The sequence below is a fragment of the Pleurodeles waltl genome, chromosome 1_2 (assembly GCF_031143425.1).
Source record: "Pleurodeles waltl isolate 20211129_DDA chromosome 1_2, aPleWal1.hap1.20221129, whole genome shotgun sequence".
In the NCBI taxonomy this organism is placed as follows: domain Eukaryota; kingdom Metazoa; phylum Chordata; class Amphibia; order Caudata; family Salamandridae; genus Pleurodeles; species Pleurodeles waltl.
This window is the reverse complement of record NC_090437.1, coordinates 1,091,810,183-1,091,823,170: the sequence shown is the minus strand read 5'-3', so window position 1 is coordinate 1,091,823,170 and position 12,988 is coordinate 1,091,810,183. Positions and strand designations below refer to the sequence as shown.

Below are 12,988 nucleotides of genomic sequence, written 5' to 3'. Positions count from 1 at the left end.
CCCTGATGGAGGGGTGTGGGTGGGGGGCCCACGGGGAAACGCTAGCGCTTCCCCCGTGGGCCCGGTGCAGGACGAGCTGGTCTCGTCCTGGGCATGGGAGGGGTTCATTTTAGTTTATTTTATAATTTTCTATTTTTCCAATTTATATTTATTAATATAGGATATATATATATATATATAAATAAATATAAATATGTATCTGAAAATAAAAAAATAACAAACTGCAAATACATTTAAAATATTTCCAATTTAATTATACATAAAAAGTAAACAATAGATAAAAGTACATTTAACTAAAAATATGTTAAAAACTAAATACATTTATACATATAAGTATTATAAAATTATATACACAAACACATAATAGTAATATATATTTAAACAACATTAACAAAATTATTAAACTATAGTAATAATAAACATAGTACTCCCACTCCAATCTATCCATCAGACTCGGGAGGGGTCAAATTTACTATTTCCACTCCAATCTGTGCAACATTAGAGAAATTATTGGACACTCGAAATATAAAATGTAGAATTCCCCTCCAGTGTATGCAACAGTAGGGAAGGTATTAAACTCAGGAGTGGTAACATTTACTATTCTCACTCCAGTCAGTGCACTGGTACAGTACAAAGAGAATACTTTAAACAAACAAACAACATATTTTAACAAGTCTGTTAAATACCCCAAAACAGTGGTTCCCAACCTTTTGATTTCTGTGGACCCCCACTTTAACATTAATGGAAGCCAGGGACCCCCACTGAATCATCATCAGAATCCGAGGACCCCTGCCTGAGTCATTACTGGAAGCTGATGACCTAATTTGTCAATGTTTTTTAATTTTCTAAGCAGTCGCGGACCCCTTGAGAAGGCTTTGCGGACCCCCAGTGGTCCCCAGAACACAGGTTGGGAACCACTGCCCCAAAATATAAAATTCTAATTATAAAAATTAAGGGCCTGATTACAACTTTGGTGGTCGGAATCCCAGTCTGCTGCAGCGGCGCACTGGAGAATGCTGCCAAGCCGGCTGCATTCCGACTGCCACATTACGACATTCCTGCAGGGCTGGTGGTGTGTTGGCGGTGCAGTCAAGGTGGCAGCATGCTTCAGCTGTAGGAGAGAGCCTAAAGCAAATGCGGGTAACACTACTGCACCTCCAGTAAGTCGGGCACCCTGTTTGTATGCACCATGTTGTGCATGACAGTGCGTGCACCGACATTGCAGGCGTAAGGGGAACAACATGGGCCCCAACCACAATCTACATGGGCTTATTCGCCCTGAGGTCTTTTTGTGGCCCTTTAACTGCCTTTGTGCCGAACTTTTCATGGTGGTATTAAAAGGTCAACAGAAAGACAGATCATAATGCACATGGTAGTGCCAATGCCAGCACCACCACCATTGATCACTGCTGTTCCTACCGCAGATGCCACAGTAGCTCTAATGTCAGTAGTGGTGGTGGTCTTGTGGCTGTGCAACCGCACATATCGTAATTGGGTAGTCGGACCAATGAGGAGGTGGTGGCCAGGCCACCAAAGACAGGATGCAAGCTCCTAGACTGCCTAAGTCATAATCAGTCCCTAAATCTCTTAATTTTAACAGAAATTTAAAAAATAACATAACTATTACAAATTTCAATAATTATTATCAATTAACACGAATATTAATAATATAATTAAAATACCACACTATATTTTCACAAACATAAGAGCCAACAATTAAAATGTGATAAAAAATAATGTATAACACAACCTTTGAAATAATAAAAAAAGAAATAAAAAAAATTTAAACCTTTTTTAGTTTATAATTACTAAAAAAACTCTCCCCATTACTGTACAAACTAAATAATACACCCTTAAATATAACTTAACATATCAATTACAAAAATAAATAATAAAGTAAAAATTCATTATCAGTAAATAATTAAATTAACCTTCAAACCTGTAACCCAACACACATCTAACATATAATCTAAAACTATCCTAATTACACAGTTTACCTAACGAATTATCAATTAAATAATTAATGATCATTTAAATTAATTATTGCATAGTTATGATTCATTTACTTCCAACACTGTACACCTATAAATCCCACAACCTTCGCCTAAAACATAATTTAACAAATTAATTAGCGAATTGACATAATTAATTTTCAATTGAATAATTTTTAATAATTTAAAATTAATTATTATTTAATTAGAGTGAAATTACTTCCCACCCTATGCCCCTACAAATCCCACAACCAGCACCCAAAACTTAACTGAAAAAATAAATTAAGTAGAGAATTAACATAATTAATGATCAATGAAATCATTAACAATAATTAAAATATATAATTATAGTTTAATTGCTTCCCATCCTATACCGCTACAAAACCGACGACCTGTCCCTAAAACTTAACTGAAAAAATAAATTAATTAGAGAATTTACATGATTAATTATCAATTAATAGTAATACAAAATTAATTATTAACTGTAATTAAATTACTTCCCACCCTATACCCCTACGAAGCCCACAACCCGCTTTGACACAGAAAGTTACAATAAACAAATTTAAAAAAACAACTAAATATTTACAAAATATATTAAAAAAACATTAATATTTATACAAACAATTTATAACATATACTAAAACACATAAAATAATTAAAAAACAATATTATTGACAACAATATTTTTGCAAACAATATTAACAACATATATATTTGTAACATCGATATTAACAACAAAAATATTTTTGTAAACGATATTAACAACAGATATTTTTAAAATCAATATTTACAACATGGATATTTTTAACATCATTATTACCTCTCAAATTGATATTCTAGTCAACAAAACTACTGCATCACAATATTTGTGGATTATGATATTTAAAACCCTGATATTTCTGTATCTCAATATTTTAAATTCAATATTTTGTCCAAATACCGGTACAGAACACTCTCCACCATGAAAAGACATAGGATTAGTCTTGCATGCCTTCAGGAGATACACTTAAATAGCTCAGGGGAGGCCAGACTGGCCAAAAAGTGGCATAGTCAAGTCTTCCACTCCTCATACTCCACCTAATCCAAGGGCACCCTGATAGCCTCAGGGTTACCATTCTCAATGAGGTACATGGAAGCCGACGTGGGAGGGAGATATGGTCTCTTGCAGGGGTCCCTAGATGGCCCAACAGTCATGTTACTCAACACCTATGAACCAAATGTTGACAACCCGACATTTTTCATGTCCATGCAAGACCTGGCAAAGCCGGAGGTGGAGACTCAGCTACTGTGGTTGGGTGACTTTAACGTTGTCCCTGATGGCAACCTGGACAGGACACCACCTAGAGCAAATACAAAGCCCCTCATAATAGTGGCACTTAGAGGGGTTATGCATAACATGGGGTTAGTAGATATATGGAGGGAAAGTAATCCAACCCACAAGGCTTATACAAGTCACTCTACAATACACATTTAGTAGGGTAGGTTGGGTCTCTGCTTTGAGATACCATGGGCAGCCCCCCTATAAGGGTCCGGTTTTGGAGTATGCCTGCAGAGGTGTTGACAGGCCCAGAGAGGAGGGTTGCATTGTCGCAAACATTTTCTATTTGAATGCTGATTGGGGCTCCACAATGTTTAGAGCAAGGGAGGGGAAGGCCTTGAAAACGGTGGTATGAGGTGTTTGTATGGGCCTGACAGTTGGAGCTGCGCATGGAGGAGACTCAACCGGCGTTAACACAGGCCCAGGATTTGACTCACCCAGAGTTATAGGCAGAGGAAGAGACAGTGTGCAGTCATATAGCGGACAGCTGGGACCACCTGGACAAGTTTCACTTAAACAGTAGAGACAGCAACTGCATAGGGAGGGCTATAAATTGGGGAGACTCCTAGCATGGATTCTGTGCAGGGAACACCCACCACCAACCACAAGAAATTTAATTACCATGGAGGGTAATGTTGTTGCTACCAGGAAAGGTGTCGTAGAGGTATTTAAGATGACCCTGCAGGGAGTGTATACCACAAACCCAACATTATCCCACACTGCTATGGCCTATTTCTGGAGTGCCTAGACCTGCTGAGACTCCAGGTAGAAGCAATTGAGTAGTTTGAAGGTCCGTTGGAGCTGAAGAAGTCAGGGCAGCAATTTGCATGCTTCTCCAAGCAAAAGTCCTGGGCAGTGATGGCCTTCCAGCTGAATTTTACCAGATGCACATGGCTGAGACAATCAACGGCTTCTGGAAGTACTCATCAAAGCACAGGACAAAGGGATGCTCCCACCGACCATGAGAGAGGGGAATATATGCTTGTTCCTGAAACCAGGGGATAGAACAAATCCAGTTGCATATCGCGCAATTACTATGATTAATACGGGCGTAAAGATACTGTGTAAGCTGCTGGTGAATCATCAAGCCCTCCACATGACTAAATTGGTGCATGAGGACCAATGTGGCTTCATCCCGGGCAGAAATACAGGCATGAATCTGACAAGGCTGGTGCATGTGCTCCATGAAATGGCACTGGTCTCCACTGACCTAGAGAAAACTTTTGATACGGTGACTGTGGCTACTTACTAGTGGTCCCATTTCCAAGGATGGATTAGGTTACTGCATACGGACTCTACTGCTGGAGTGCAAGTAGGACAGAGTTGATCAGAGACATAGACGCTGGGTTGGGGGAACGTGACACTCCTGTTCGTGCTCACATTAGACCCCTTGGCAATCAGAGTACGCTAGAAATTACAAACTTGGGGCTTACGCCTGGGGGACATGCAACATAATGAATCGCTGTATGCGGATGGAGCGTTATTCTGTATCTCTTTCCCCTGCCTTGCACTGTCCCTGCACCTCCTGGACAAATTTGGAGAAGTATTACGGCTCCAAATTGACATGTCGCGTAGGCTTTCATTATCCTAATGAGACTACTGGATTTGGGCGTCAACATCACTTGCGCTGTGGGGGACTGACTCTGAACCCACTACAGGTGAAACCTGTCAGCCTAATCCAGGTTTTGTTCTGGCTAACTAGCAGTGCCTCATCTCCACCCAAGAGCAGAGATGACTGGGCAACCAAGCGCATGACACAAATGACTCCTCAGGGAAATCATGGTTGCTTAGATCTCATCCGTTTCTCTCAGTTACATTAGTCTCACGTATGCAAGGACAAGCAAAGGCAAAATATAGTTCAATACGTTTTTTTTTAAGTAACTGCATCTTAGATAATAAAGCATGTATTGCAATAACTAGCACAACAGGATTAAAATAGTGACAATGAGAGTGAAGCATAAAAATAACTCTACCATATTGTCACTAAAGTTGTTAAGAATAGCTCCTACCAAGGCTGTGTTAGAGAACAGCATTTTAAGCTCTAATTCTGCTCTTCAGGCTCCCCTGAGAAGACATCACCCCTCACACCTGAGCAAGAGGCCTGTAGTCTACATAAGCAGCTGCTGCAAAGCACTCAGCAATCAGCATACAGTCGTGGTCATCTGGCTGGAATCTCCCTCTAATGTACATGGGTCAAAGTAGTGCTTTTATAATAAAACAGCTGATGTTCCAAGAAAGGATCCCCACGTAAAGTGTGTGTTTCTGTGAACATTAGAGACAAAGCGTACCACTTTTGCCTGCAATCTATCTTACTGCAGCCTTGAGAAAAGCAGAGTGAAAGGAATGTCTTGTTTAAGAAAGCAGTGCTGGACTAGGCAAAGAACAGCTAGATAGAAAAAATACAACAAGACCGCAAATGTGGCTATTGTTAAAATAATAAAACGAAGATGAATAGAAAATATCTAGGTTAAAGTGCACAGTGGCAGGCCTAGTTTGCTAAAATAATGTGCATGAAGCTATAACTAAAATGGCTACACAACAAACCCGGCAAAATCTCTTATGTTTTCGGTGGCCTCACTGGCACTTGGTACCGGTGGAATGCCTCATGACTCTGGAATTCTGTCCCCTATTTTGTTTGCCCTCTTTATTGAACCTCTCGCCATTAAAATTAGACAGAATAGTCAGATTCAGGCACCGTTAAAATCAATGGGAAAGATTAAACTTTATGCAGATGATATTATTCTGTTTTTGGACATAAAACACTTTTCTCAGGAAGCGGCCTTTAATTTATTTAAAGAATTTCAGCAAATCGGTGGCTATAAGATTAATAGGACCAAGACCGACATCATTCTTTGTGGCACTACTCCTAATTGTCTTCTTCTTAATTAAGAGAATGCGTAAATCCCAACCCAAAAAGATACTTGGGGGTTTATTTTTCGGCCAATATAAGTGATCTCTATGAACTGAATTTCGCTCCTTTACTTCAGAAAACTCAGGCTTTACTGACGAGTTGGACGCCTCTCCCTCTCTCTATATTAGGCCGCATTGCATTAATTAAAATGTCAATTTTACCACTTTTCAACTTCTTGTTTGTGGCTATTCCGTGTGTTTTAACGCAACCTTTCTTTAAAAAACTGGAATCCCTATTTCGCTCCTTTGGCAGAACCGAAAGGCTCGAGCCGCTTTGAGTATACTGTACGCCGATAAGGAGAAGGGGGGACTGGCCTTACCCAATTTCAAAGATTATTATTATGCATTTTTTGCACACTATTATGCTAGCTTTAAATTAGAATACTCCGTGGGCTCCAAGTTTTTCACTGAATTTCAGGTACTAATATGCAGAGAGCATAATATTCGGAACCCAGCCCTTTTGACCAAATCGCCTAAAAAAGTTTGTTATAAAATTCTTAAGTGGTTTCTCAAGAGAAGAGTGGATTTTTTTTAGAAAATATTCAATCCCTTCTGTACATTTTGACACTCCACTCTCACAGATTTTTCTAGGTTCAGGGACTCAGCTCAACGAAGTCATGGTGAAAAGGTGGGAGCGCGCTGGATTTAGTAAAATTGGAGATTTTCGTGTTGAGAGTAACTGGGAAGCCCCATGGAAAATCATGATCACAGTCAACAATGATCTTTTGCTGGTCAGATCCTATAATATTTTGCTCCAGGTTTTTAAAGACTTAGATATTAATTCTATCATTACTGCCCAATCATTGGTAACAGAATTAGTTACACCTTCTCGGATAGGGAATGCAGGGGCATGGCGAAGGCTCTTGGCAGAAAGGGTTAAAGTGGATCTGGGAATAAGAGCTCAGAAGAAATGGGTTAGTCAGGAGGGCATGGTGGTCTCAAGTGATTACTGGGAGACTATTAACCGCCTAAATTTCTCTGTGCTACGTGGGGCTAATTGGCATTGAATGATATTTTTTAGTAAATGGTTGCTGTATCGAACCCCGCAAGCCCTATCTCGTATGGGGATCGGCCACCCAAATATGTGTTTTCGGTGCAAGGAAATAGGGGCGGCAGGCTGGATACATACGATCGCGACATGCCAATGTATACAGAGATACTGGGAGTTTTTTTTTGCAATTTTAACATCCATTGTGTTGGTACCCATATCTCCGAGTATTCGCCTGTTGAGCTTGGGCTATGATCCTGGCGCAAGACTCTCCTCTCGATTGGTGAAGCTCGTATTTATAGCCACTGCAGTGGCTAGATCACTGTTGCTGAGAAACTGGCAGTCTGAATTATCTCCTACTAGTCAAGGATGGTATAAAAGGATGGTTCAAGTTAGACTTCAGGAGATGAGATATGCTAGTAGAATAGGTAATGCTAAAAAGTTCTCTCTAATCTGGGGAAATTATTTCTTAGACAAGCTTGGTTGATCTTTTTTTTTATTTTATTTTGTTTTATTTTCTGAAAGTGACAATGTATCTTGTTGTGTACTGATGTTAAAAATAATAAAAAATCTAAAATAAAAAAAAATTAATAAATGCACCCCGGAATTTCGCTGTAAACTGGCTAATTTCCAGTATTTGGAGATTCAGGTGGCACACTTCCGGGCCAAACAATTGCAGCTTAACATGGGCAGAATACTTGACTCTCTCAAGGCCCCTCTGTCTCTGATGGACAGACTTGCCATTTCCAAGATGGTACTTCTGCCCAGATGTCTGTCCGTACTCCAGACTACGTTGTGCCCCCTCCTAGTACGATTGTTCAGACAACTAAACTTACACCACATTTCCTTATTGTGGTCAGTGGGGCACAGTAGGGTGGCATTAGCAACATTAACCAAGTCATATGAAGTAGGTGGACTGGAAGTGCTGCTCCTAGACCTATATTATTACGCAGCCCAACTGCAACATGCAGCAAGGTAGCTGGACACGGACTCTATCTGGGAGAAGTGACTACTAGAAGAGATGGTGGACACTAATGGAGGGAGCGGAAGTGCCAAAAGATGCTCCATACATAGTGTGACCGACGGCCAGACTTTGACGGTGGTTTGTTGTTACGGTACTGAAGAATGCACCATTTCATAGGGAACTCCTGATGTGGACACTGAAACCAGTCAGACAGATGATGGAGAACGTGTCCTTCTAGCTACGGAGAGAGGGAGATATGAGCACTAGAGGGACCTGTACCCTGACAAATTCTTTACTTCATTTGAAAATGCCTGTAGAGACTTTGGATTAGACCATGGACAGTTTTTACAACTTGCCGGCCTTATTAACATGGCTAAACAGACCTGGCCATGTTATCGTGCAGCACCACAGACTACTCACGCACTGGGGATATTATTGACTTCTGGGTTAGGAAGGTATCTGATTACGCTTGGTTACAAAACCATGAGGACTGACGTGGTGGGAGTGCCACTGCTGGCTCCAGCGGTGTGGGACGACCCCCTTGGGGATGGTGACTGATCATGCATTTGTGAACTAACGCTGACAGTGTCTAGTAATGCCCACATCCAACTGACACATTACCATTTCCTACAAAGGACCTACTTAACTCCCAGAGATCTACATCATATGGCAAGGACTTGGCCAGACTCTTGTCCCCAATGCAATGCCGAAAGGGCCGGATTACTACACTTGGCGTGGACCTTTAGCGCAGTATGGAGGTTCTGGGAACAAGGGGTGGACGACATGGTGCAGGTCACACACCTGCCCATAGCTGTCAAACCTCAATGTTACTTACTGGGTAAATTGAAAGCCCCTAAGGACTGTAAAATGACATACAACTTTGATCAGTTTACCAGGGTGCCAGCACGGCTTAGAATCGCAATTACATGGATGTCTCAACGAGCCCTGGCGTTAACTCAATGGCGTAGGGATGTGGTTGAATGGTCCCTGCCAAAGGAGGCACATATACGACTTAGCAGAAGGGATGACAAACTTGAAGAGGCACTCTGTACTTGGCGAGCCCTTTGCCACAAACTCTTGTACCCCAATGCTGCAACACCAACAGACTCTGACCTTAGTGGTGATCCTGATGACTTAGAAAGCATGGATGATGACAGTGTGGGGACTGCTGCGCCCTCTTAGTTGCCCTGATGTACACACACATAGTGGGATGGGGAGTATATACCAGGTTTATTTGATGCCCGGGGAGCAGCGGCTTACATATGTGGATATCAGATGTTTTACAGTGGACCCTCTCATTCTGTATTGTCACATATACCCATGAAATAACTGCCATGTTGCGTGCTGTCAAAATGAAAAATCAACGTTTAAAAAAATGAAAGTAAGCACTTTTTGTTTCTTAATTCATTCACCGATTATTTTTATTCTGTTTCATTTATGCAGGATCAGAACTTCCGTAGACATGTTTCATGTTTTCATGTTTCATGTGCCCAGTGTTTTCTCTCTGCTGTTTTTGGTATTCAGAGTCATTGCTGTAGAAGAGGGAAATTCAACGGAATGTGATTCACTGAAAGAAATACAGAACAAAGTAACAAGCTTGTGGGAGAACTGGATGCCCCCACAGAGTTCCAAGGCAGACAGCGATGGGAATTACTATGCCACTTGTGAACTAAGACCAAGCAAGAAGCTGGACGCTAATGAGCTGGCTGTGACCGGACATGTATTATTTAAACAAAACTATCCTATTGGAAAACTAGAGGTGATATTTGAAGTGGATGGGTTCCCCACTGAAGACAATCACACTTTAAGAGCTATTCATATTCATGAATTTGGTGATCTCAGTGATGGCTGTGATTCCACAGCTGGTCACTACAATCCTTTCGGCGTTCATCACCCTAGACATCCAGGAGATTTTGGCAATTTTGACACAAGCAGTGGCAAAATCAGGAAACGCAAAGGAAACCTTCAGGCTACACTATTTGGCCCATACTCTGTTTTAGGTAGATCGATCGTAGTCCACAAGTATGAAGATGACCTTGGGAAAGGTGGCAACCAAGCCAGTATAGAGAATGGGAACGCAGGCAAGCGTCTTGCTTGCTGCGTGATTGGCCTCTGCAGCAAAACTATGTGGGAAAAGGTCAGTCCCGTGTATTCAGAAACAAAGCTTGAAAGGAGTTCAAGACGTGTAAAGGGCATTGAGGGTAAAATATCAAAGAAGCGGGGGGCTGCCTTGCGCAATTAAGACAGTTTGCGGATATTTGCCACTAGTATTTTCAGCCTCCTTTTTCATACATGTGCCCATCCCCAAAAGTCCTGCTGTTCCATAAAAAAAATGGCAGTATCCCTTTTGCCTTACTTAATACATGTATTACATATAGCAAATCAAAACTGTCCACCTATCAGTCTTTTTGGCATGGCATAGTTTTTGTATAGCTTATGCATTCTGTATTTACAGACTTCCCCAGATTATTGAGAGCAGGTGGAGTAAATACTTTACAGCACTGTGAGAAATGCACAGTAAAAACACACTAAATAACATACTCTTTGCTCCTCCTGTCCAACTGCGATATATTTGAGTAATTGTCTCAAATGCGCATGTAAATATTATTTTCTTGCTTTAAAATCATGAGCCTCATTACAAAATTAAAAAAAAGAATGTATGATCTTCTCAAAAGGAAAACTTCTGGGGTCGGATTTTTTTTATGCAGCGCAGAAACCAAAGTGTCTTCCAGTACAAATGACTATGTTGAAGAAAACCTTTCTCCAGTGTTAGGCCTGCTTTTTTAGATTTAGGATTTTACCTCAAAATCCATGGGTTGTTGCCTGGGAACGCACATGTACCATCCATGATACATCACCTGGTGAAAAATATTATTTTATTTGGCTGTCTTAAGCATTGCCTTGAATGAACTTAAAAGCCAGATAACTAATACAAAAATAGTGACATGCACACCTCGTCAGCATGAACATGTTATTTTGTTTGTCCATAGTACATAATTTGAACCTCGGATGGCACATAGGTTCATATTGATGTAGACCACCAGTGCATACCAGGGAATCTAAAATTTGAAAAGAAACAGGGTTTTCACCATGTTACGTTTACCCAAAGCCTTTGGTTACCCCATTCTGTACCAACTTTGATGAGAAAGAGAGTACATGAATTAGAAGAAATGGAGGTAGAAGCAATTGAACATGGGAATCATCAGCAGAGAACACCTCCAACGTATCTATATATATATATATTAGAACATTTCAGCATTGTAGATTTGTCAGGTTTAGCTTTGATGCCAATTTCTTCCTTGACTTGTTTTGCCTACTGAATGCAGTGTTGCTTTTTATCTTTAATGTAGAGAAATATCGTCTAATGGCAGATAAAAATCTGTTGTATTTCTGATGACCATGCACTATCGCAAATAGTGTTTTTATGTTACCCCACCATCTGTTTTCCAAAAGTGATGCCTACTCTTGTAACATTGAAAGTAACTTGTACTCCATTTTGTTTGTTAGAAGTCTTACAACTGAACAGCTTCACTAATAAGTTGCATGCAATTTCAACTTGAACTCTGATTACCTGCTATGTATTGTGCCATTTAGGTACTCGCATTTTCCAGTTTTGCAATATTACCCACCTTCATTTATACTTGATTTCCATCCTGCAGTTTCTTATGAGTGTAACGATCAGAAAATTATCCATAATAAAATGCATTTCAGATGTATTTGATGCTTGTTTTAGTTTACGCTTTGAAAACCTTCTGAACTGCAGAATATCAGTATTATCCTATCTACTTGAAACATTTCAAACCAAATCTAAACAGGAATGAAATATGCACAGTTTGAGCTTTCCTAGTAAACACATTTATTTGGGGAAAACTAATTTCAGGCACGTTTCCCAGAAAAAGTCAGAAAGGCCATGATGGATATATATATAATTATGCCTACCCATTCCAGACATTTATAACTTTTTTGCTGTTCATAAAAGTCCCAGGAATACACCAGGGAAATCTAATACTTTTGTAGCCTATTTCTCCTAACCTTATATGACAGCTATGAAAGCAATGGTATAGTATAAATGTACAATTGCACATCCACATGGAGCATATATTCAATATAGAAAAACCCCTTCCATTCCTTTAAAAAAAAAAAAAAAAAAAAAAAAACTCCTCAAAGGGCAAATAATGCAGCCTGGACCCAATCAGAGCACTACAATGGTGAAAGAGAAATACTCTTGTGGGACTAGTCCATACATAAATGGCACTTTTGCCAGCCACTGGAATACAGAAGCTGAATCAGAGCATCCAATAACTAAGAAGCTGTCACAATGGTTGGATTGCCCACTCTGCAGCTCTGGATTTTCCCTGGTAGGTGAAAGGTCAGCAGGCTGCTTTCAGACTAGGATAGGGTGTCATGCCCCAACCATGCCCTAAAACAATATTCTGGTTGCTGTCTCCTGCAATGTGGGCTGGTTTCTACTGTTTTACCAGGGCTGCATATCCCTATGCCGCCGTCTCTTTGCATAATCATGACAGAGGGTCTGATTATGAACTTGGCAAATGGAATACTCAGTCATAAACATGACGGATATCCCACCCGCTGTATCACGATCTCCATAGGATATAAAGAGATCGTAATACTCAGACTCCCTGTGATTCACTAGTCGACCACTTCCACAACAAAATCACAGCCATCTACAGAAACTTTCACCCCCAACTCCACCAGCCTCGAACACCTACTGACTTTGTCTGGTGACTCTTGAAGCCACCTGATCACCGATTGGAAGCCCCTATCCACCCAGGAAACAGCAGTCTTTGACCCACTCT

The 12,988-nt window shown here is 40.5% G+C and overlaps 1 protein-coding gene across 1 annotated transcript in view; it reads left to right on the top strand.

Annotated features, from left to right (window-relative positions):
- SOD3 (superoxide dismutase 3) overlaps window positions 1-11,887 on the top strand; it is a 52,954-nt gene extending 41,067 nt beyond the window's left edge. Inside the window, exon 2 of the mRNA XM_069202169.1 lies at window positions 9,615-11,887. Within this exon, the coding sequence (XP_069058270.1) occupies window positions 9,634-10,413 (780 nt within the window). The 5' untranslated portion in view covers window positions 9,615-9,633 and the 3' untranslated portion in view covers window positions 10,414-11,887. The remainder of the gene's footprint in view (window positions 1-9,614) is intronic.
- Window positions 11,888-12,988: the final 1,101 nt, after the last annotated feature.